At 39.2% G+C, this 26,539-nt stretch overlaps 1 protein-coding gene across 1 annotated transcript in view; it reads right to left on the bottom strand.

Moving 5' to 3' along the window:
- Positions 1-10,706: 10,706 nt before the first annotated feature.
- Positions 10,707-26,539, bottom strand: part of LOC126336388 (glycoprotein 3-alpha-L-fucosyltransferase A-like) — a 64,301-nt gene continuing 48,468 nt past the window's right edge. Inside the window, exon 5 of the mRNA XM_050000083.1 lies at positions 10,707-11,386. Within this exon, the coding sequence (XP_049856040.1) occupies positions 10,913-11,386 (474 nt within the window). The 3' untranslated portion in view covers positions 10,707-10,912. The remainder of the gene's footprint in view (positions 11,387-26,539) is intronic.

The raw sequence follows: 26,539 nt of genomic DNA on the forward strand, positions 1-26,539 counted from the left end.
GCGTTTCCGGACACATATCCTCATAACATCTTTTCTTTATTTGTGTGTGAGGAATGTTTCCTGAAAGTTTGGCCGTACCTTTTTGTAACACCCTGTATATGTGACTTTGCCATATCATGACCTCACGCAGGCAGGGCGTAACTGTGTTGTCGAACAAGATTTCAAAATACGTTGGATAGATGTGTTATCTCCCACCTCCTCTTCCCACGTTTTCAACATCCCGCGAACAGATGGCTCTGGTTATAGCTCCGCTCAACAGTTCTTAGCGGTCGGGCATGAGGCGTCTATTTGGGTGGAGCAACATCAAACATCAAACGGCACGCGAAAGTTCAAAAGCAGTATGTTATAACTGCGTACTATCAGCATTAAGACCCAAATTCTCGCGTGGGATCGGTTGCTGGGGCTGAATTCTTGCGAGTGTATTTTTGTGTCCTTGGAGCTTGATGTCGAATTGGTGACGTTCTCTTGTAAGTCTACATCTCCTTTTTCTGTTGTACCAGAAGCTTCCTCAAATCTGTTTCGTTTACAGTAACAAAGGCCACTTGTGATATTACCTAAACTGCCACAAACCGACATGAAGGCACGCTCCACCCATTGTAACCATCACTTATTGATCTGACTCCTGTTTTTGTATCTCACACGACCTTCCTAAGGGTCGGTGTAAAATTAGTAAATATATCAACGTTCTTCTGACGTATAAGAAGGTACTTCAGCGTATAACATATTGAGAAGTGTACACCGAAGCCATACCAAGTGCTTATATTTTTCACCACATGAAACACGAATAAAAAAACGAAGTTTGTGAAAATTTAAAAGGTAAATTTTCTTACGTTCTGCGACAGCTTTAGTAGCGTGAATGATGAACAGAAAACATTAAGAACAACACTGTTTTAGGAATAACTGTATTTTACTGTGTTTTTAGAAAAGGCAAATAATATTATATACTAATTAAAGTCGTTTGTCGTTCAGCTGTAACACGGGTACGTTAAAATAACAATTTTAGTTGTACCTAGAAAGCCCGAGCCAGGTGAAACCAAGAACCAATAATCTTGACCGACGGGAAGACAACCTTGATGGACTGTTCTAGGTCAGTTACCACTGTTTTTGGATTTAAAGACAGTTGCCTCTTCCCTAAATTAGTTCTGAGCATATGACACAATGTTCAAATATGTTTGCTTCTTCTTATCTTTCATAAGACTGAACACTGATGGTATGTAAGGACCTGCAGAGTAATAGTCGATCGTGAGCAATTAGAGAAAGTATTTCGCTTCATATTGAGAAGTATCATACAACAATACAGTTTCCTGCTGACACAGGTATTGTAGACTGAATTCGGTTGAAAAGCAACATGACCATTTTTCATATCATCATTATTGTAGTTGTCACCTCCGTCTGCGATAAGGCAACTCGGAATTTCCACCTCGGATTTTGACAGTTTCGGCATACTTTTAAAAAGAAAGTGAGTAATAGTGTTGCGAATATACCTTACATCCTTCCTCGTTTCATGTGTTCACGGTTGTCGGGTTGTCATCTACGTCTTTGCGTATAAGGTTTGCTGGTCTTTTATCCAAAACATCGCCGTTTGTTTTAACAGGATTCTACAACATTCTCGTGTTTAACAAGTGTTCTGGAACAGGTGTGTGGTTATGAGTACCATCCAAACTCGAAAATAAGTTTTCGATGCCTGCTGCAAATAATTTAACGTAACACCGCGAATTTTCGCCATAGCGTCGCCATCAGCGTTCTTCTGCTCCTAGAAATCGTCTGTAAGATTTGAATTTATAACCATGGCAGGCTAAAAAACGTAACTTTCGGCCGTATTTTTCGCTTCTATAACTAACCTGAACCACACAGAGATACGCTATGTGATTCTGCACAGATGTTAGCGAGTTACTGCTGCTTACAGGATTGACGAATTCGGTTAGAACCAGAATACCGCCCCCGATGACTTACACCTAGGGTCACGCAGTCCTGTTACCTGCGTAAGAGGTTGCTGAGTTCGAGTGTGAGATTAACGGATCCTTTTGGGGTCATTAAAAGTTGGCGAATATGTCCATAACTAGTACCAGGCGGTCATGTGACCCTATACTGCTGCCGTAATTCGTGGTAATGGCGTGGTGGGTATGTGGCAGTCCTTCGTATGGAACCATGAGTCGACGTGGAGATGAGAAAGAATGGCAGAAAAAGAGTGTTTGGACGTAATCTACCGAGAATGAATTCGCCCTATTTGTTGCATAAACGCGGGCTGTCCAACGTCTCTGCATAGAATGGTGTACCAGACAGCAATGTAACACGGCGTAAGAAGAGTGCTCGTAAAAATATCATAATCGATCGATAGGAACTGGTGACGAATGTCACTTCTTATATACTTATATGGATATGGTGTCTGTTCTTTCGTACTTACAGGACTTGGAAGAATGTCTTCCACGAGTAATGAGTATGCTGGGCAGGAACACTAGAATGTATTGTGTCGACATATAAGGTGACAATGTGGGCCTCGAGGGAGCCGTGCGTGAGATAGTCCCTGCAGTCGCACTATCCTCTGTGTCCTCGGTGGGCCAAATGGATAGAGCGTCTGCCATGTAAGCAGGAGATCCAGGGTTCGAGTAACGATCGGGGCACACATTTTCACCTGTCCCCGTTGATGAATATCAACGCCCGTCATCAGCTGTAGGTATTAATATATAATTCTAATGTCACTTCTTGTCAGTCACAGACGGTTTCATACCTGACAGAAGTTGCTGCTGTTAGTGAATGCACTCCACACAATATATTTGTGAGCGAACATTGCGAAGCGAACTGCATGCGATGGACACTTGGATTCGGATACTTCGCCAGAAGACTATTGGTCAGAGCGGCGAATAAAGCTGCACGTCTTCATGGCCCCAAACAAGATATAATCACGGTTGCTGATGAAGCCGTTTAGTATGGCCCAAGGAGTCGCAGCTTTCTCAATTTTGTAATCATACAAGGTGGGAAATATACTCACGGCTCAATGAGACGTTCCGTCCGCAATATGTGGAGGTTGTAGTTCCAGCCAAAGGTGGTTCTGTGGTGTCTTGGGGGGACGTGTTTATCGTAACATGACAAGGGTCCACTCAGTGTGGTTAAAGTGAACATGAACCAGGATGTTTACTGAAATGCTCACAGTGACCAAGCATAAATCTTTCGTCTACGAGTGCCGAGTTTCTGATGTCACAGCAGTGTGGAATAGCAAGTTGGGGAGTCTTTCCGTACGTGCAGAGCAATATCTAGCGTGTCAGATATCCCGAACGTGCGCTTGAACGTTGACCGATGTGATGGCACAACGCCACCTACGTCACATGGACGCTACCTCCCTTCAGCGCACAGTTGTCAGGCTCCATATTGGCTTCCAGTTGAAGCCTATATGTATATATGCCGTTTCTGAGCACCAGCAAACTGTAGAGCTCTCGAAAGCCCGCTATTAATCGTACGGTTCGCTGTAATAAAATGACGAGAAACGTCATATTCGTGGTAAAAGTATTGGCAAATGGTTCAAATGGCTCTGAGCACTATGGGACTTAACATCTGTGGTCATCAGTCCCCTACAACTTAGAACTACTTAAACCTAACTAACCTAAGGACATCACACACATCACACACATCCATTCGAACCTGCGACCGTAGCAGTCGCGCGGTTCCGGACTGCGCGCCTAGGGTAAAAGTATTATTGTACCTTACATATTGTGACAGTATGCCATTTGAAAGCAACGGCATGTTGAGGAGCCATTAAAACACATTGTTGGTAAAAGTATTATTGTACCTTACATATTGTGACAGTATGCCATTTGAAAGCAACGGCATGTTGAGGAGCCATTAAAACACATTGTTCTTGGTACAAATTGTTAAAATTAAATTTCAGTTAGTAAGGTAGCTACAAGTAAAGCTTTCAGGACGTAACAAGCTAGATGTGGTCACTAAACAGTCATGGTCACTAGTGTGCATTGAGTGGCGTCACAGATTTCTGTTATGATTTGAAGTGTTGGTAGTTCGTGTCTCAATACATTCAATTTTTTTTCTAGCCTTCATGTTTGCAATAGGATCTGATACTTTCTTATTAGTTTAATATAAGTATATACTATAATATTCGATGTTATGTAAATGTAAGTGCGCTTTTTCTGAGGGGTGAGTTTGTTCCATTAGCTTAATTTACAGGTCACATGGCACTACGTGCAGTAACATAATTTGCCCTTTTTTTCTTTTAACTTTTGTGATGCATTTTGTAGGATCATTAATCAAGTAAGAATGACCTTACGGGTTTGCTAAAAAGTAAGAATGATGAAATAATTTTTATCGTATATGGAGAACTATTGTAAATTTGTATCGCACTATTTGTAATGGAACTTTTATAAGCCGATACCCTTACTAACTGGACACGGTACTTTCCTTTTCGTCTGATAAAATTTTCAGGATACTAAAGTTTATATATATATGTACTACAGACAGAACAAACTGACTAGTATATGGACAAGGGAGAAGAGTACACTTTAATAGAGCTAATATAGGAATTTTGCGCCCGTCCATTTCGTAAAAGTGAGATTTACGAGCCAAATACAGCCGAGAACTGGCGCTGGAGTTCGTTGCGACTGCGCACCACGTTGAGACCGTCGCACCGACGCACAACTCGCATCGTTCCTGAGCGTTCAGCAGCACATTGAGCTCGGCAGGCTCAACGTTGACGTTCAGCAGCACAGTCCGTGTGCCGACGGTTTTACCAACCAATCATTATTGGAAGATTCACGTCGCTGCAAGTGAGTAGTGTAGACGTTGCGTCACGCGACAGATGGTCTCAGGGAGTAAGAACTGTGCGATGAATGGGGGCCTTACCGTGCTGCAACAAATACAGACCTCACCTGTGTGACTTGCGGCGAAGGAGTATAATTTCCATCATTCATATGTATTCTTTTAATATTAATACGCTTCTCTAGCTGTTCTTCCGACGATATTTACACTGTTAGCTTGTTAATAACAATAAGTTTTAATCAACACGTAAAAGACTAAAGACAGATTTAAACTAACTAGTATCAACGTACTATGTTCATAAAGTAAGGAAAGTCTATTGTATTACATAATTACTTGGATGTTTTTGTAAGCATATTCTTAGTTATTAACTGAACACTGACTTTCAAAACAACAATAGACTTTTCGTTATCAAATGGTTCAAATGGCTCTGAGCACTATGGGACTTAACATCTGAGGTCATCTGTCCCCTAGAACTTAGAACTACTTAAACCTAACTAACCTAAGGACATCACACACATCCATGCCCGAGGCAATATTCGAACCTGCGACCGTAGCGTCGCGCGGTTCCAGACTGAAGCGCCTAGAGACGCTCGATCACAAAGGCCTGCTTTTCGTTATCAATGTCCACAGTATTCCTATTACTCTGTCAACACAAAAATGGTATCTCCACAGCTCGTGGTCTTTCAGTCCGACCCTTTTGTGTTCTTCTTCGAGGCATAGCCTAAAATATAATCATGAAACTGAAAGTTAGGGGCTTACTTCAGTTTTCATCGTAGCGGCGGCAATGAGAACAAAGATAATTCCAATGCAAACTTCTAACTTTCAACTGTAATCATGACTTTAATGAAAAGTGGCAAAGATGTTAATCAGAACACTAGGAGGAGTTGTGGGCTAAGTAACAACATATTTATTCATACTTAACATGACAAGACAAAAAAAATACTAATGAAACGTCACACAAACATTTTTGTTTCACAAACGCTTTCGCCAATATGCGGTCTATGGTGAACAAAGTGGTCAGTTGGAGATCATCACGCGACACTAACCAGAACTAATCGCTTTACCTGACTTCATACACTTGTATCCGTGCTATGGTCCAAAAACTACACTACTTTCAAGAATCTGTACTCTACTATTCCATAAATAAAAATATGGCTCCAAAGAGTAGGGTGCTGAGAAGCATATATTGGAGCCCTACGCCGTAGGCGTAGCAGCGATTACTTTACGCCCCTGCTGGTCAGGGCGGCACATCACGATGCGCTCACCGACTGAAGTCATGGACGGCAGCAATCTGTAATTAATGGTGCACGACCGAAAAATGCATGTACGCGGTCTCGTGTGCGGCTAATCCGGACGTAGGTACTTCCCTATGAGCCTCTGAAACCCCGGTGGATTCCAGTGTGCAGGTGGGCCCGTTTGCTGGTCTGCCAAACCAGTTTGACTCCGTGCCACGATTATGCGTGATGGAATATTTCAAATGTTTAGATGGCTGACTCGGAACAAATAAGTATACACACGCACCACTTGTTGTGAGATGATGCTAGAAGCAGTACCTCTCATGGTTCAGATGGTGATTGGCACAGGGTCTGTGGCACACTAGCAAAGGACACAAGTCTCACCGTTTAGGTAAAGACCTGCAGTTCTCTACTAGCGAAGTGCCTTTGCAAGAGCGTCATCTTCTCTTTCTCTCCACTTTCCTCGCCAGCTCGGTAGCCTAGCACATTTACATCTTAGACTACTCCCACTTTAGCCAATCCAATCAAGAGCTAATGCATGGCACTCAAAGCAGGAAGACCGCCCCTTGCTCTACATAAACAGATTTGACCAATCAGCGTCTTGAAAAATTAATTGGGAGAAAAGGAAAAAAAGGTTCAACTTCACGGCCTCTTTCCCAAATGTTTATGCCATGTCTTTTGCTAATAGCTTGATCTGGATGGAACCACAGACCTCCATATAAAGATCCTTATCTGCCTTTTTGCATCGATTTCGAACTTTCCAAAGAACGACCATAAACTCCCTAAAAGCCTCGTGCCTTCACAAATATGTTTTGTAGCAGGGTCTGGACATCTGGGCGTCACTGACCTGTCCTATAGAAATTCGTCTCATCGGCTTCCTCCCTAACAAGGGCCCATTATCTGCATTACAGCTGGTCATCATTGCTCTATCCATAGCAGCGGCGACTCCTCGGCGCTAGTCAGCCTAGCTGGATGCGGCCACCAACCGACTGGCGCCATATAATGTGTCTGCCCAATGAGACCAAGGAACTCCGCAGTCAGCAACGTTTTCACCCAGGTTCCACAGAAAATACGCTCCCCTCGGCCCTTAGCCACCGCACACTTTTACTGCACTCGTTTAAATCGGCATCCTCTTCCTTTGAACGCAGATAAAGTTATCTTCACTAGAGCACACAAACAAGAGCGTTAATTACTGCTAACCATTTCATCATATGAATGAAGTCAGATCGTATCCAGGTGTAGCAACCAAGTAATAAACATCAACTTCCCTAAGAACATTACGAAGCATAACACCATATCATAAGTGACAGTGCCCTATAATCTTTCACCATTTACACTTAGACAGAACTAAGCGAAAAACCACGACAGTAAACAATGTCTGTACAGTCAGTGTTGGCCCCAATAGCATTGCTACTATAACATTTTGTTTTCCATTGATGACAACATCAATGACCTAGCAGTTGTGGCATTCAAGTTACCCGGTATGCGTAAGTTACTGCAAATAAACGATTTTCAACCTTTAAACATGAATGTGACCAAAATGAGAATTCACAGAACATTGGTACTTTCATCTGTCATTTCTATGCTATTGAAATATTTGTATATTATAGATATAATTATTTGAATTCTCTTGAATTCTCAGGTCATTTGAAATGCGTCCTTGATAAAGTGCACCGAAAAAGAAATTTTGTGTTAACGCTGGCAAATTAACTTCTATGTGGATGTCATTGTATCATGTACAATAACCTCTGATGCAAAATGTTTTGCGTTACAAAATCTGCAGTATAAATTCATGAAATCGCAATTGTAACTGTCAAAATTATGTGGAATTACCTAAAGAGCGCATTTAAATGTATCATTCAATAAAATAGTTGCATAATCATTATGAATCTCTACATTTCTGCTATTTTCTTCACACAAAGCTTGTGTTTGTCTAACTCTGCGTCTTTCACTCCGACCCGTTAGCATTCTCTTCGTAGGTATAATCTAAATCAAATATAATTTCCAAATAATGAGGGAAGTCGGATGTCGTAGTTGTTCACATGAAGAAATGAAGAATTAGGAACTTGCTTCAAATTTTCTGGCAACAGTGGCAAATGACAACTATGTTATTCTTTCTGAAATGTAAGTGAAATAACGACACCAATGTACAACATTATTTACAGACTTCGATACTGTGATTTTTTATTTCCACTGTTGTTGATGTCATCGAACTATCAGTTGTCGCATTGTATCTGCTTGGCATGTGTGTGTTACTGCAAATGAACCATGTGAACATGAAATTCTCTAGAATGCATGTTTACCAAACGTTGTTACTTCCGTGTGTCATTTCTACCATAGCACCTGATCGGTAAGTAGGACAGAAGCTGATAGACTTCAATTTTCGATGTTCACATATTGCAGATTTTAATGCATTATGAAGAAGCTATCGTCAGAGTTTCAATACGAAATATCTGCTGCCTTCTACCACTCTTAACGGCTACTAACACACATAATTTTTTTCTTTGTGCATACCTATGGGACAGTACCTTTCGAATTACATGAGTTCCACTACTCTTCTTACACAATTTATATTAAGAACCGTTACTTTAGTTTTCGTGTTCACATATTAATATTGTGACGTTACTAGCTGTTATTGTGGGAAGTCACAGGAAAGTCGTGGGCGAGCATTCCCAGGAGGCACCACATACTTTAATGGGCCGAGTCCGCAAAGCTTGCCGTGATTAATGATGGTAGACTGACTCAAACCATTTCTTGATTTTTGGTTTCATTATTGGACATAAATTGAAGGGACATCCCTGTATTTCACGACGTTATTTCTATAGCACCGAATTCTTTCCCATTCACTATTTCGTTAAGCACTGTTTCCTACCAGCCTGTCGAAGCCTGCGGCCACTGGAGAAGAAACCGATCGGGACATCAGCTATGAGACGTCTTTAGAAGGCGTGAGATAAGTAAGTTACCTCCAGTTGTGCTAGGGAAAGTAATCACGGACGTTATTTACTAAAATCCATCGTGTTTGTTAATCCCGGCATATCTTTAGGGTGAGAAGTGTCAAATATTGTAACTCACCGCGTAGTTCACGAGGGTCAAAATTAAAAAAATTAAAAATAAATGACTTACTGCAAAGGAATTCTCCGAATGGGGTGGAAGTCGGTAGACGTGACGTATATGTAGAGACAAACAAATGACTATAATTTCGGAGAAATTGGATGGGTCATTCAAGATACAGATATTGACAAGTGGAGCAACTCAGTAACGCAGTGATTGATCTGTGGCCCTTACGCAAGCCTGGAATCTCACTGAGAGCATAATTTTCTTGAGTGACGAGTCGCCCCTCGAACTGAACCCCGATGACCAGCGAGACTCCTCGAACGGCGGTGAGATACCATTCTGATAGTCACCCGCTGTACGGGCCAACAACCGGGAGTGCTGGTCTGGGGTGCCATTTCTTTCCAGAGCAGAACCCCTTTGGTTGCTATCCGGGGCGCCCTAATAACACAGCGGTACGTCGCTGGTTTTCTACGCCCCGGTTTCAAGTCCTCTGTGGCAAGCCATCCTGGACTTACATTTCAGCGAGATAATGCTCACCGGCATACGGCGAGAGTTTTTACTGCTTGGCTTCGTTCTTGCCAAACCGCACTTCGGCGAGCACGGTAGCCAAATCTCTCCCCAGTTGAGAACGTTTGGAGCATTATAGGCAGGGCACTTCAATCATCTCGGAATTCTGACGATCTAACGCCCCACTTGGACAGAATGTGGTGCCATATCCCTCTGGAGGACATACAACAGTTCTATCAATCAGTGCGAAACCCAGTAACTTATTGCATAAGGGACAGAGGTCGATCAACACGTCATTGATTTGCTCAGTTTGTGATGCACTTTGTCGTGATTGAATCGTCCAACTGTTCTGAAATTTTTTAATAATTTGCTTGTTTGCACGTTTAAACCACATCTACCGATTTTCGCCCATTCGGATAATTCCTTCGTAGTGCGCCGTTGTTTTTTTTATTGTCTTAGAATGTATTACACGTTTCCTAGGAGTGATTATTTTATGTCCAGTGCTCTTATTTTACAAATGCATATCACTCATGACTTCAGCAGTAACGACGGCAGGTATAAATAAGAAGAAAATACTCTTTGTGTAGATTTACCACGACTCATATTAAAATGAATACTGATATTGCAAAATACTGATACTGATATATGGTACATACATTGTTTCTGTTAGAACATGGCGCAGTATAAAAACTTATTTTCTCAGTGTGAGGACATATGTTGAGTACATCAGTTAACGTAGAGGAGGTTTTTACATCATCTCAAGATTAGCTATAGAATCGCGAAATGCACTTTTCATTATTTTTTAACAGTACGTAACAGCAGTTCCTGGGAAAGTTTCACAATAACCATCCACAAACAGTATGAGACATCATTATGAAATCCCCTCGAAAAAATAAAGTTACTAAATTGATTTTTATACGTTTGCGAAGGTGCATGTCGGCAGTCGTACTACACTTTAAAAACACCGGGCCACAGAAGCAACGCAGTGTGATGCTAGAGCAAGCAAAATAACAGGACAAAGTGGTAAAAGTGTCATATCGTGCGCTAATTCTTCTTCTGCAAGAGTGGAAATTGTGCTGCTGTGTCAGGCCTGCACAGGCACCTAAAGGAAGCGTCTGGTTTGGCCTGAGAAATCTGCAACATTTCCGCTGATCCAGGAAACGAATTACCGCACATACGACACTTGATAATGTTGTTTTGCGTCCTCTATCGTCACACGACGGTACTTCCGTGGTGCAGGGATTTCACATTTGTACAGATGCTGCAGAGATGTACCTGGACACAAACAAAAAAATCAGTTAGGTAATTTTATTTTTTCGGGACGATAATCAGAACTTTATTCCTGTCACACTTCAGCCGTCCGTCCAGAGGCGTTCGGCGCAGGTGCCGGGCCCGTTCCACCACTGGTTTATGTCGGGGTACCACTTGGTGGGGTACTCGTCGTGCAGGAGCGCGCACAGCCGGCAGAAGAAGTGCGTGTTGATGAACTCGCCGGTGCCCTTCCACGCGAAGTAGGCGTTGTACTGGTCGTCGCGGGCGTCCAGGAAGTGGAGGTAGCGGGCCAGCTCCTCCGGGGATCCGAAGTGCTCGGCCAGCAGGTAGGAGCCGCGCGGCGCGCTCAGCGCGTAGTCTGCCGGGCGGGCGCCCAGCGCCACGGGCAGCACCTGCCGCCACAGCCCGTTCACGAACAGCTTCTCCGTGATGTAGTCGCGGCAGTTGCAGTTCTCGAACGACAGGTAGAACTTGTAGTCCCTGTCCACCATCTCGGGGCACCTGGGGTCCTCCCTCGGACACTCCAGCTTGCCACACATCCCGTATATATCGACCTGAAAATTTATTTCTCACATTGAAGCCTAGTGTCGGGATAGCTTAACCCCTGTTGTGGTCCATACTACACAGGTTAACACAAAAGCAATATGCAGTTTTTAACGTTAGGACGTCTGTATCTCACATCTGTCTAATGCTAACATGTGGTCTGGTGCTTTCGAAACTTGGAGAAAAATATAACGGACCACAGGATGGATATACAGGGTGGTCTATTGATAGTTACCTGGCCAAATATCTCACGAAATAAGCATCAAACGAAAAAACTACAAAGAACGGAACTCGTCTAGCTTGAAGGAGGAAACCAGATGGCGCTATGGTTGGCCCGCTAGATGGCGCTGTCGTAGGTAAAAAGGATATCAACTTCGTTTTTTTTAAATAGGAACGCCCATTTTTAATACATATTCGCGTAGAACGTAAAGAAATATCAATGTTTTAGTTGGATAACTTTTTTCGCTTTGTGACAGATGGCGCTGTAATAGTCACAAACGTATAAGTACGTGGTATCACGTAACATTCCGCCAGTGCGGACGATATTTGCTTCGTGATAAATTACTCCTGTTAAAATGGACCGTTTACCAACTGAGGAAAAGGTCGATATCGTCTTAATGTATGTAATCAAAATGCCCAACGGGTGTGTGTGTGCTATATGCTGCTCAGTTTCCTGGACATCATCCGAGTATCCGGACCGTTCGCCGGATATTTACGTTATTTCAGGAAACAGGAAGTGTTCAGCCACATGTGAAACGTCAACCACGACCTGAAACAAATGATGATGCCCAAGTAGGTGTTTTAGCTGCTGTCGCGGCTAATCCGCACATCAGTAGCAGACAAATTGCGCGAGAATCGGGAATCTCAAAAACGTCTATGCACCAGGAATTGCATGGCGACGACTTTGAACGTCGTGTACAGTTCTACCACTGGGCTCAAGAGAAATTACGGGACGATGACAGATTTTTTGCACGCGTTCTATTTAGCGACGAAGCGTCATTCACCAACAGCGGTGACGTAAACCGGCATAATATGCACTTTAGGGTAACGGAAAATCCACGATGGCTGCGACAAGTGGAACATCAGCGAACTTGGCGGGTTAATGTATGGTGCGGCATTATGGGAGGAAGGATAATTCGCCCCCATTTTATCGATGGCAGTCTAAATCTACATCTACATCCATACTCCGCAAGCCACCTGACGGTGTGTGGCGGAGGGTACCCAGAGTACCTCTATCGGTTCTCCCTTCTATTCCAGTCTCGTATTGTTCGTGGAAAGAAGGATTGTCGGTATGCTTCTGTGTGGGCTCCAATCACTCTGATTTTATCCTCGTGGTCTCTTCGCGAGATATACGTAGGAGGGAGCAATATACTGCTTGACTCTTCGGTGAAGGTATGTTCTCGAAACTTTAACAAAAGCCCGTACCGGGCTACTGAGCGTCTCTCCTGCAGAGTCTTCCACTGGAGTTTATCTATCATCTCCGTAACGGTTTCGCGATTACTAAATAATCCTGTAACGAAGCGCGCTGCTCTCCGTTGGATCTTCTCTATCTCTTCTATCAACCATATCTGGTACGGATCCCACACTGTTGAGCAGTATTCAAGCAGTGGGCGAACAAGCGTACTGTAACCTATTTCCTTTGTTTTCGGATTGCATTTCCTTAGGATTCTTCCAAAGAATTTAAGTCTGGCATCTGCTTTACCGACGATCAACTTTATATGATCATTCCATTTTAAATCACTCCTAATGCGTACTCCCAGATAATTTATGGAGTTAACTCCTTCCAGTTGCTGAGCTGCTATTTTGTAGCTAAATGATAAGGGATCTATCTTTCTATGTATTCGCAGCACATTACACTTGTCTACATTGAGATTCAATTGCCATTCCCTCCACCATGCGTCAATTCGCTGCAGATCCTCCTGCATTTTAGTACAATTTTTCATTGTTGCAACCTCTCGATACACCACAGCATCATCCTCAAAAAGCCTCAGTGAACTTCCGATGTCATCCACCAGGTCATTTATGTATATTGTGAATAGCAACGGTCCTATGACACTCCCCTGCGGCACACCTGCAATCACTCTTACTTCGGAAGACTTCTCTCCATTGAGAATGACATGCTGCCTTCTGTTATCTAGGAACTCCTCAATCCAATCACACAATTGGTCTGATAGTCCGTATGCTCTTACTTTTTCCATTAAACGACTGTGGGGAACTGTGTCAAACGCCTTGCGGAAGTCAAGAAACACGGCCTCTACCTGGGAACCCGTGTCTATGCCCCTCTGAGTCTCGCGGACGAATAGCGCGAGCTGGGTTTCACACGACCGTCTTTTTCGAAACCCATGCTGATTCCTACAGAATAGATTTCTAGTCTCCAGAAAAGACATTATACTCGAACATAATACGTGTTCCAAAATTCTACAACTGATCGACGTTAGAGATATAGGTCTATAGTTCTGCACATCTGTTCGACGTCCCTTCTTGAAAACGGGGATGATCTGTGCCCTTTTCCAATCCTTTGGTACGCTTCGCTCTTCTAGAGACCTACGGTACACCCCTGCAAGAAGAGGGGGCAAGTTCCTTCGCGTACTCTGTGTAAAATCGAACTTGTATCCCATCAGGTCCAGCGGCTTTTCCTCTTTTGAGCGATTTTAATTGTTTCTCTAACCCTCTGTCGTCTATTTCGAAATCTACCATTCTGTCATCTGTGCGACAATCTAGAGAAGGAACTACAGTGCAGTCTTCCTCTGTGAAACAGCTTTGGAAGAAGACATTTAGTATTTCGGCCTTTAGTCTGTCATCCTCTGTTTCAGTACCATTTTGGTCACAGAGTGTCTGGACATTTTGTTTTGATCCACCTACCGCTTTGACATAGGACCAAAATTTCTTAGGATTTTCTGCCAAGTCAGTACATAGAACTTTACTTTCGAATTCATTGAAAGCCTCTCGCATAGCCCTCCTCACACTACATTTCGCTTCGCGTAATTTTTGTTTGTCTGCAAGGCTTTGGCTATGTTTATGTTTGCTGTGAAGTTCCCTTTGCTTCCGCAGCAGTTTTCTAAGTCGGTTGTTATACCACGGTGGCTCTTTTCCATCTCTGTACAATGTATGCTGATTTCCTACGTAATGTTCTACCAATGTTACTACAAGATGTTTCACTGCATGACAGAATGGCGATGTACTTCCAACATGATGGATGTCCGGCACAGAGCTCGCGTGCGGTTGAAGCGGTATTGAATAGCAAATTTCATGACAGGTGGATTGGTCGTCGAAGCATTATACCACGGCCCGCACGTTCACCGCATCTGACGTCCCCGGATTTCTTTCTGTGGGGAAAGTTGAAGCATATTTGCTACCGTGATCCACCGACAACGCCTGACAACATGTGTCAGTGCATTGTCAATCCATGTGCGAACATTACGGAAGGCGAACTACTCGCTGTTGAGTGGAATGTCGTTACACGTATTGTCAAATGCATTGAGATTGACGGACGCCATTTTGAGCATTTATTGCATTAATGTGGTATTTACAGGTAATCACGCTGTAACAGCATGCGTTCTCAAAAATGATAAGTTCACAAAGGTACATGTATCACATTGGAACAACCGAAATAAAATGTTCAAGCGTGCCTACGTTCTGTATTTTAATTTAAAAAACCTACCTGTTACGAACAGTTCGTCTAAAATTGTGAGCCATCTGTTTGTGTCTATTACAGTGCCATCTATCAAAAAGCGAAGAAAGGGGTCCAACTAAAACATTCATATTTTTGTACGTACTACACGAATATGTAATAAAAATGGAGGTTCCTATTTTAAAAAAACGCAGTTGATATCCGTTTGACTTATGGCAGCGCCATCTAGCAAGCATTGCGCCATCTGGTTTCCCCCTTCAAGCTAGAGAGTTTCGTTCTTTGTAGTTTTTTCGTTTAACGCTTATTTCGTGCGATATTTGGCCCGGTGACGATCAATGGACCACCCTGTATACTGAGGTGACAAAGTCATGGTATACGTATATGCATGTATAACAACGGCGGTAATAACACGTTCACAAGGTATAAACGAGCAGTCCATTAGTGGATCTGTCATTTGTACTCAGGTATTTCAAGTGATTATGGCCGCACGACGGGAATTAACACACTTCGGACGCGGGGTGGTAGTTGGAGCTACATTTCGGAAATCTTAGAAAATTCAATATTACAAGATGTACAGTGTCAAGAGTGTCCCGAGAACATCACGTTTCATGCATTACCACTCACCACGTACAACGCAATGACCGACGGCCATTACTTAACGACCGAGAGCAGCCGCATTTGCGTAGAGTTGTCGGTGCTGACAGACATGCAACACTGCGTGCAATAACTGCACAAGTCATGTGGGAAGTACGAACTTATCCGTTAGCACAGTGCGGCGAAACCTGGCGTTAAAGAGCTATGGCAGCAGGCGACCTACTCGAGAGCCTACATACCCAGCAGCGTCTCTCCTGAGCTTGTGGCCATATTTCTTGTACCTTAGACGACTGAAAAACTGGGTCCTAGTCAGATGAGTCCCGATTTATGTTGGTAAGAGCTGATGGTAGGTTTCGAGCGTGGCGCAGACCGCACAAAGCAATGGGCTCAAGTTGTCAACAGGACACTGTGCAAGCTGGTGGTAGCCCTATAACTTAGTGGGCTCTGTTTACATGGAATGTACTGGGTCTTCTTGTCCAATTATACCGATCATTAATCGGAAATGGTTACGTTCTGCTGCTTGCAGACCATTTGTAGCCATTCATGGGCTTCGTGTTCCTAAGCAAAGATAGAATGTTCATGGAAGACAGTGCGCCATGTTATTGCGCCACTATTTTCGTGATTGGTTTGTGGAACCATCTGGACAGTTCAGGTGAGTGATCTGGCCACCCAGATCGCCCGACATGAATCCCATCTAACATTTACGGAACATAATTGAGAAGTCAGTTCGTGGTCCACATCCTGCATGGGAAACACTTTCGCAGTTATGGACGGCTATAGAGAGAGCATGGATAAATATTTCTGTGGGGGACTCTCAAAGACTTGTCGAGTCCATCCCACATCCAACTCCTGCTCTACGGGTGAAAATGATGTAAAGCACCACATTAGGAGGTATCCCACAGCATTTGTCACCTCACTGTATATAAGGCTGCTAGTGATCAAATGGAGCGGAATGTGTTTACAGGTGGCACAGTGCGTCTGTGCCACGAAAATCAGATCAGATTACCATCTTCTCCATCCCAAGAATGCCTCCAGTAACTAACTGTGACAGGCCGGAATGGCCGAGCGGTTCTAGGCCCTACAGTCTTGAGCCACGCGACCGATACGGTCGCATGTTCGAATCCTGCCTCGGGCATGGATGTTTGTGATGTCCTTAGCTAGGTTTAAGTAGTTCGAAGTTCTAGGGGACTGATTACCTCAACAGTTAAGTCCCATAGTGCTCAGAGCCATTTGAACCATTTTTGAATTGTGTTTTCTTATACATTGTACACTTAGTTTTAAAACACTAATATACATCACAGTAATTCAGCTGGTTTATAGGCAGTTTGTGTACAGTGGTACGTATATGCCCCAGGAAACTTCATAGAAAGCAGAAAACATTGCTGTGTGGTACGTCAAAGCGGTCTTCAAATTTTATGTTGAAAACCTTTGGTCGATATTCTATTTCTCATTTTCAGGGGAATAAATGCAATATGGTACTGATCTGTTATACTTCTTCCATAATTTTCGTAGTGAAAAAATCGTTCTAAAATTATTAAATTACGTCTGAAAATCCTGGGTTCACATGGAAACATGGATCTAGTTAGATTTGAGGAACACATGTGTCGCACTTCACATGTTTTGAAAATCGATAAGCTTAAACTTTTTACTAGTGACAGTGATTCATTTATGCATAGGTAGACAGTTTTTGACATATTGTTTTTATATACAGAGTGAGTCGCCTAACATTACCTCTGGATATATTTCGTAAACTACATCAAATACTGACGAACCGATTCCACAGACCGAACGTGTGGAGAGAGACTAGTGTAATTGGTTAATACAAACCATAAAAAAATGCACGGAAGTATGTTTTTTAACACAAACCTATGTTTTTTAAAATAGAACCCAGTTAGTTTTGTTAGGACATCTGAACATATAAACAAATACGTAATCAGTGCCGTTTGTTGCATTGTAAAATGTTAATTACATACGGAGATATTGTAACCTAAAGTTGACGCTTGAGTACCACTCCTCCGCTGCTCGATCGTGTGTATCGGAGAGCACCGAATTACGTAGGGATCCCAAGGGAACGGTGATGGACCTTAGGTACAGAAGAGACTGGAACAGCACATTACGTCCACATGCTAACACCTTTTTATTGGTCTTTTTCACTGACGCACATGTACATTACCATGAGGGGTGAGGTACACGTACACACGTGGTTTCCGTTTTCAATTACGGAGTGGAATAGAGTGTGTCCCGACATGTCAGGCCAATAGACGTTCAATGTGGTGGCCATCATTTGCTGCACACAATTGCAATCTCTGGCATAATGAATGTCGTACACGCCGCAGTACATCTGGTGTAATGTCGCCGCAGGCTGCCACAATACGTTGTTTCATATCCTCTGGGGTTGTAGGCACATCACGGTACACATTCTCCTTTAACGTACCCCACCGGCACATTTCGCAATTAACACTAGGCTGACCCTTGACAGGATGTTCGACGGGCGTTTCATAGGACGTGGAGGACGCATAAATTGGCCAGCCAGTTCTCCTGATCTTACACCTCTGGACTTCTTTCTGTTCCCTTGGGATCCCTACGTAATTCGGTGCTCTCCGATACACACGATCGAACAGCAGAGGAGTGGTACTCAAGCGTCAACTTTAGGTAACAATATCACCGTATGTAATTAACATTTTACAATGCAACAAACGGCACTGATTACGTATTTGTTTATATGTTCAGATGTCCTAACCAAATTAACGGGGTTCTATTTAAAAAAACGTAGGTTTGTGTTAAAAAACATACTTCCGTGCATTTTTTTATGGTTTGTATCAACCAATTACACTAGCTCCTCTCCTCACATGCGGTCTGTGGAATCGATTCGTCAGTATTTGATGTGGTTTACGAAATATATCCAGCGGTAACGTTAGGTGACTCACCCTGCATATGTACAAGTCAAATACAAAACACATTTTAACCATGAGAGAATTAAATATACCATAGAACATACATATTTATGAGTGGTAACCAAGGTTTTAATACATGCTTGAAAATAAATAAAGTTACATAATCAATTACATGTTGAAACTTCCTGGCATATTAAAACTGTGTGCCTGACCACGACTCAAATCCAAGACCTTTGCCTTTTGCGGGCAAGTGCTCTACCATCTGAGCTACCCAAGCACGACTCACGATCGAATACCCTTTCTTCCAGAAGTACTAGTGTCTCATAGTTTGCAGGAGAACTTAGTGAAGTTTTGAAAGTAGGATATGAGATATTGTCGGAAGTAAGGCACGTGAGTCTTGGTCTGGTAGCTGAATTGGCACAGAACTTGACCGCGAAAGGCAAAGATCCAGGGTTCGAGTCATGGTCCAGTACACATTTCTAATCTGCCAGGAAGTTTCACAACAGATACACTGGGTGCAGAGTGAAAATTCCTTTAGGAATTAATTGATTGTTTGCATGTGTCTGTCTACAGTCCTGGTACAAACATTGCAGTCCCATCGAAGGGAATTCCAGAATCAGAGATACCGACGTTGCTGGTTAATTAACAAAGAGTGGCATCACTGAAGGACATTTCTTCGTATGCCAGCCATATACAAACCTCGTAACCACTATAACTAACGTACTGATTCTGGGAAACCTGTCAGATGACAAAATTTGAAAACACTGCACGGTTTCAACACTCCATTCCGAAAAGAACAGTTCAAAGTTAGAATTTTAGCGACGACATAGAACAACAATCGTAAGAATGCGAAATGGGCACATCTACACATCTGTAAAGAATCTAAATCTTAACCTTCCCGTACTGCAAAGATCAGCCCTCAAACGTAGCAGATCTAAATCACTTTCCGGTTGGAAGTTTCCACTTTGTCGGTCAACAGGCCAAATTTTATAACGCAAACGTCAGACTGGGAATTTCCCTATCCACAACTGTCAGCAACCTTGTCTCTTAGCCAATAATGTATGCCTACGTCGCAAGATACTTTCAAGAGATGGACATTCATCTCTAAATGCCAAGATGTGAAGAACCACAGAAATTACAATACTTAATTAACTCCAAAGATACACACATCCCTCTCCTACCAAAAGAAGAAACCGTATGCAGTCATTTTATAATAGGTTATTTGTGTACAGTATTAATATCCTGCCTGATTACTTATTTAATTCCAATGATGAACTCCATAAAAATTACTCCAATGATAAGTGATTCTCACTTACCAACATTCTCAGCACAAGAATAGGAATATGATCTCTTAAGCTTCTACAGTGTGATTGATTAACATTGTGTTTCAGGGTACTATGAGGAGTTGTTCTTGACAGTCGTCAAAATATTGTCCTTAAAATTAAAATAAAATGCCAGAACTCTTGGTAGAACACATAGAAGCTCAATACACGATAATATGAAAGTTTATATGTGTGTAGTATTTATAGTGGTAACATGTGAGTAAGAAGTATTGTGATGTATCGAAAATTCGTTACTAACATAATAAATTATACAGTGTGTCCCACAAAGGGACTTGCACACCGTTTAAACTTCAATAACTGAGGAAATATTAATGATAACCTTATCCAGTTGTGATTATATGGTGCTCTCATGACTAATGAGTACAGCTGAGCATTTGTTTTTATTTTGTCTATTTTCGGTTGCTAGTAAGTACACGTAAATAACAAGATGGCTGTAAACTTGACCTTGGAGCAGAGAAAGTGGATTTTGAAGTGTTATTGGAATGTGGAAAAGCGAAACAAGCACAGAGACAGTCACGGGCTGAGTTTGATATTGCACCACAGTCATGTGCAGCAATAACGAAATACCGCTCTAATTTGAGAGGGAAGTAAGTGCGCATGATCTGAAGAACAGACGGTGTGGCGGGAAGAAAGCCATAGAGGACAAAAAAGGGGTGGATTCGGCGATCCAAGCTTTCACAGCATCCCCAAAGAGGTCTACACAGAAAGCTGCATAGGAATCAGATGTCAGCAAATCAAGTGTTAACTGCATTTTAAAGCAAGCAAAGTGAAACCCTACATTCCCAAGTCACTTCATTTGATGAATGAGAAAATTTGCTTAATATTTCATGATATGAAACAAAGATTTTAGTTTAGCTGATTCCACCATTTAAAAATATATCTCTCTTAATGTAGGAAATTATATAAAAAATAAAAAAACACAAGAATTCCAAAAATTTATTGGAAATATATAACATGAACTAAACGATCTATAGTTGGCTTTTTACGTTGATAAAAAAATTTAAGCCAACAATTTTCTCGAAATTATCATTTTCTGAAAACATTTTAGTGTATCTATCTGAAAGGTAATTTGGTATTTGTAATCTCAAAGTACTAATACCCTATCACCATATTTAGTTGCCAACATTTCAGCCTTTGAAATATTGTTAAGGTTTTTTTCATTTCTAATAATTTAGTAAACACTTCTGCACAACCTGTGCAGTTCACATACTAGATTTTCAACACAACCATTTATTTCCATTTTGTTTTGCTTTTATTTATACAGAAAATATTAGATTTTTTAAAATTAAAACATTTGTCAAACTTTTAATTTTTAAAATCCAATTTTTTCAGTTTCAATCTTCTCTGACTTTCATGAAATATATCAAAAGGAAATGTAAAAATAGAGATTACACTTTTATATCTTTTCAAATTTTTTTATTCATTTACAGTATGTAATTAAAACTTTTCAGCTAAAATTATATGTTTTGAATCATATGTTAAATTCTTCTTACAGCATTATACATATCATTGTATCATTATGTATACTAAAATTGATTTTTGTTTTCTCACCAACAGTAAATGAGTAAATCTGATAACTCTCTACGTTATTCGTGATTTATTAAGAAAAGATGTTATTGATTCATTTTTTAAAATCATTGTTACACAGGCACCGTTGAAGTCAATCAAATTAACATTTTCATCAGTGACAGTAATTTTTAAATTTTGAATATTATCAAAAATGGGAATATATACTGGGTAATTGTGTTCGTAAAGTATTGGTTTAAAAGAAGAAATAATATTAGTTTCTTTATGAAAATGATTATTATGTTTAACAAACATTCCATCAGCTATTTTAGAACTAATATTTAATAATTCAAGTGGAATAATTTTAGGAATATTACTATCAATTGTGTTTTCATTAGCTTCAATAAGTTGATTACTAAATCCTAAAATTTGGCCAATACAATCTTCATTATCAACAAATAATTTAATATCACTTTCAACTCTATTTAAAATTTTATCTTCTTGAATGTGTATTTAGGATTTTTTGACTAAATAAATGTTTCTAATTTTTGTGAACAATGCTGACCAACAGAAATTTCTGTCTTTACTTCATTAGTATATAATTTATTTTTCACTCTTGTATTTGAGCTTAAATAGTTGAATAAAAACCAGTAGTGTAACATTTTTATAAGTTTCTTTTATTGAAACAGATTAATTATGTTTCAGTTGAAATAATCTACTCATTTGTATTAATAAAACTGTGTAAATAAATAACAGATTGAGAAACAAAAATAAGAAATATAAACAAATATATATGGTAAACATTTATAAAATTCTACTCAGTGTTCAGTAATAGCACCAAGTGGTTGTGGAAAACAATATTAATCATTGATAATTATATTCTAGATCCAGGATGGCTAAAACTGAAAAACATAATCTCCTATATGTGTATTCTATTAACATTATATAAAGAATCTATAAAAAATGTGAAAAGATTGAAGACAAAATTAATGAAAAATTGCTACTTTTACTGAAAATAGTGATGAAATTGTTGTGTTAGAGGACTGTGAAAATAATTCATTTGTAGGTTTTATTGATTTCATTCTTGAAACTCAATATGTTGTTAGAGAATATTTTACTAGAGGCAGAAATCAAGGAATAGATTGTTTTACTTACCTTAGACTTATTCAAATATACCAAAACAATTAGTTACAAGTAATGCTAATTTTTAAATGTCTTCAGTTAACATGACACAAACTTAAATCATTTTTATCACGAATTTTTGTGGGGATTTAAAATTCGACGATTTTAAAATTTTTTAAAGTAATTGGTGGAATAAAGATGAATTTGGGTTTATAACAGTAGATATGAAAACAAAAATTAACGATACTAAATATAGAGAATAGATTAAATTTGTTTAAACATTACACATTAAACATGAAAACATGAAACATAAAAACGTTGAAATAAATGTTAAATGTAAAAACATTGGATATAAAAGAATGAACATGAAAGTTAAACGTAAAAGAGTTGAAGATTGAAGTCTTCAATGTAAATGATGAGTGTAAAATAAAGATATTATTATTGTCTTTTTAATCTTACAAAATGTTTTCAAAATATGGCCTGCAAGTAGTTAAGAAAGGTAAATGGTATGGGTTTAAAGAATGGAAAGAAATGAAGAACAGATTATAAAAATTTTAATAAAGAAAATCAACCAGATAATGACACAACAATTAAAGAAGGAATTGAAGGTTTATGTGTTAATGTTTTGAAAGCTACTGAAGAAGACAGAGAAGCTGAAAAACAAAGGATTCCTTAAAATCCACATCATTTAGAAGAATTGAACAATATTCTAACAATTAAACACTATGATAGTGATAAAAGATACTATACATTATAAAAATCAGAAATACATGATTTACTGAATAAATATGAAGAATTTAAAAACCGAAAAAATAAAAAGAGAAAGATGTTGAAAACATAAATATAAGTGAAAGATTGTTAAAACTTATCAGTCATAGTAAACCTAGTATTTTTGTATTGAGACCTGTTGGGACTTTTAAGTATATTAGTAAATACCCACTTGACTTCAATGGTGATAAATTAAAATTTGGTGAAAAATAATATGAAGGCACTGATGAATTAATGACTCTTTTAACCAAAAAACAAATTACTTTGGATGATTTAGCTAAAAATTTGATTCTCTCGATTTACACAATTTTGCCTGGTTTTATTCGACTCAATTTCTGTGCATTATGATAATAATCCAAATAAAATTAAATCAAGTAAAGGAATAAGTATAATTATTTGATAGAAATAAATAGTGAAACTTCTATCACTAGTTTTTCAGAGAGAAATCTTAATGAATAATTAAAAATGTTTATGAAGGGTTAGTAAAAAATATTAAGAAAAACCAATTGAATATATTTCATTAATGATGTTCATTGGTTAATAGATACATTAACAGTAATCCATGGAGAAGAATTAGCTGAAAATAAAAATTATCATAATGAAAACTAAAAATATTGAAAATGTTTAGTGCTAAATTTAATGATGTTATAATTAACAATCCAAATGAAATTCCATATTTTATTGGAATTTTGAATAATTATCACATACTTTGTGGGTAGGTGTATATGGAAAAGGCTTAGTTAATTATGTAATTAATAATTTACCATTTGAAATGAATATACTTGGCTATAATTGGTGTGGCTCTGGTACTAAATTAAATGAAAGATTAGCACTTGGAGATAAGGAAATAAATCCATTAGATCAAAAATGTAAGGAAATGATATTTTAGACAGAATAAAGAATACAAAAGGACATAAAGCTGTTAGGAAAATTTAATTAGTTGCAAAAGGAAGAACGTATGTTTGAGATGCTTAAATTGGTGAAACATTTATAGCAACTGCAGTTAGAAGAATGATCTATGGGAAGCGAATATTAGGACTTGGATGAAATGTTGATGAAACTGGATGGTATTGTAAAAAATTCTTTCTCAATTTTTGATCTACATAACTGGATAACTTTAGTACTAATTGCACTAAACATCAAACTGTTGAAATAAAACAAAAATGAATTTAAGTTAAATAAAATAATGAATATTTGTATAGTATTGAAACATTATTAAGTTGTATAAAATATAAAAAAAGAAAAAAGCGGTAGAAATTTGTATACTGCATTATTATTACTTTTGTGAAAAAAATTATTGAATATTTATTGAAGATTATTGGTTTTTTAACATTTCTGTTGACTACATTACTATTTTGAGCAACTATTGGTTCACTTGCTGGTGGATTGTAGCAATTGGAAATACAGTTATAGTCAAGACAAAAGCCAATACAAAATTAGAAGAATAAAAAAGACATAATTTAGCAATGGGTATAAAGCAAGAAGATGTAAAAAAAATTCAAAGAAATACTTAAAATTTTAATAATACTTTATCTAATTTTGACATAGAAGTATTACTTAAACAATTGAAAATTAAATATTTTTGAGGCATTTTTATGATTGATGAATTTCCTCATTAATCAAAAATTTAGAATGTGAAATACTAAATTTAGATACATATGATCATGTTAGTACTCTCTGGACCTGTTATTATAAAAATAAAGACACTAAATTGGTTTTTGATTTATATTGGAGGAAATATTCCAAAAAAACTACTTTATTATTAAGGAGAAAATGGTTTATATTCTAACACCGAATGCATACAAAAATTTAACGAATTAATTTGCAAACATTTGCTTTTTATTTGTTTTAAAACTATTATATATGAGTCATATGTGTAATGAAATTTTAAATTTAATCAATGAATATTTTTGGGCATGTGTTGCGTGCCAAACTCAATAGCAATTTGGAAAAAAGATATTGAGATATTAGAACCAAAAATTTATATTGAACTCGTTGCATAATTTGAAGATTTTCAATCAAAAATCACAGATTTTCAATCAAAAATTAAAAATACTCAATCAACAATAGATCCAAACTGAGGATGTGTCCAAAGAACACACTGCTTTTCCTGATGATGTCAGCAATTTCTTCTATCTTGGTATACCGTTCCTGGTTGGCTCGGTTTCTAAATTGACCATCTTCTGTTCTTGGAGGTCCTAATATTCTACTTATAATCTTGCATTCTGACCTCTTGGACACTCCGGTTCTTGCTAAGTTGAGAGTTTTTGCTGCATATAGAGCTTCAGGGATGGTTACAGTTTGGTAATGTTTCAATTCTGCATTGATCGAAATATTCTTCTTATTGTAAGTAATTTTGTTCATTCGTGCTCCCATTGCTTCTTTTTCAGTCAGTTTAATGTCTATCCATTATCCAAGGTATTTCAATCTCTCCAACTTCTAAATTGTACCTGCTTCTATTGATATCCATCTAGGAGCTCTTGTGCTGTTTGCCATATATTGTGTCTTCTCAATAGCTGTCTGTAGGTTTACTTTAGCTGTCTGTCTCTGCAGTACTGTGGTTTGGTTAACTGCCTCTTCTAGTGATTTGGACAGGATCACAATGTCATCTGCGAATGCTACATAATCTACCTGTACTACTTTATTCTTACACCCCAGTCATATTCCACCCAGTCCTTTCATTTCTTGTTGACACTCTCTGATCACCGTATCAAGGACAAATTAAACGGCACACGGGAGAGTCTGTCTCCCTGTTTCACCCAAGTTTTTATCTTAAAGGCCTCTGACAGCTTTCCTCTGAACTTGACCTTGGATGTTCTGTTGCTTAGGGTTTGTTTAACCATTTCACTGGGTTATCCATACAGACTCAGCTCCCCTTAAATTTGGAACATTGTGTGTCTGTCTACAGAATCATAGGCTTTCTTGAAGTCTATGAATGTAAGAACAGACTTTTTGCTCCTATGTTTTTAATAATCGATTATTAGTTCTACATTCAGGATCTGTTCTAAACCCGATCTCGCCTTCCTGAAGCCTTCTTGATACTCATCCATTTGTGGATTTAGTTGTTCTTCAACTCTATTTAGCAGTTCTTTCAAGAATACCTTATAGGTTACAGGTATTATCACCTTTCTTGTGTATAGGATGTATAAGTGTCAATGTCTAACCTTCTGGAAGCTGCTCTTCTTCCCAGATTTTTCGTATAATTTGTGTTAGTTCTATGATCACATTCTTCTTTGCAAAGTTCTGCGATGATCCTGTCTTCCCCAGATGCTCCATTATTTTCAAGGTTCTTATAATGTTCTTTAC

Source organism: Schistocerca gregaria, chromosome 1 (genome assembly GCF_023897955.1).
Source record: "Schistocerca gregaria isolate iqSchGreg1 chromosome 1, iqSchGreg1.2, whole genome shotgun sequence".
NCBI lineage: Eukaryota > Metazoa > Arthropoda > Insecta > Orthoptera > Acrididae > Schistocerca > Schistocerca gregaria.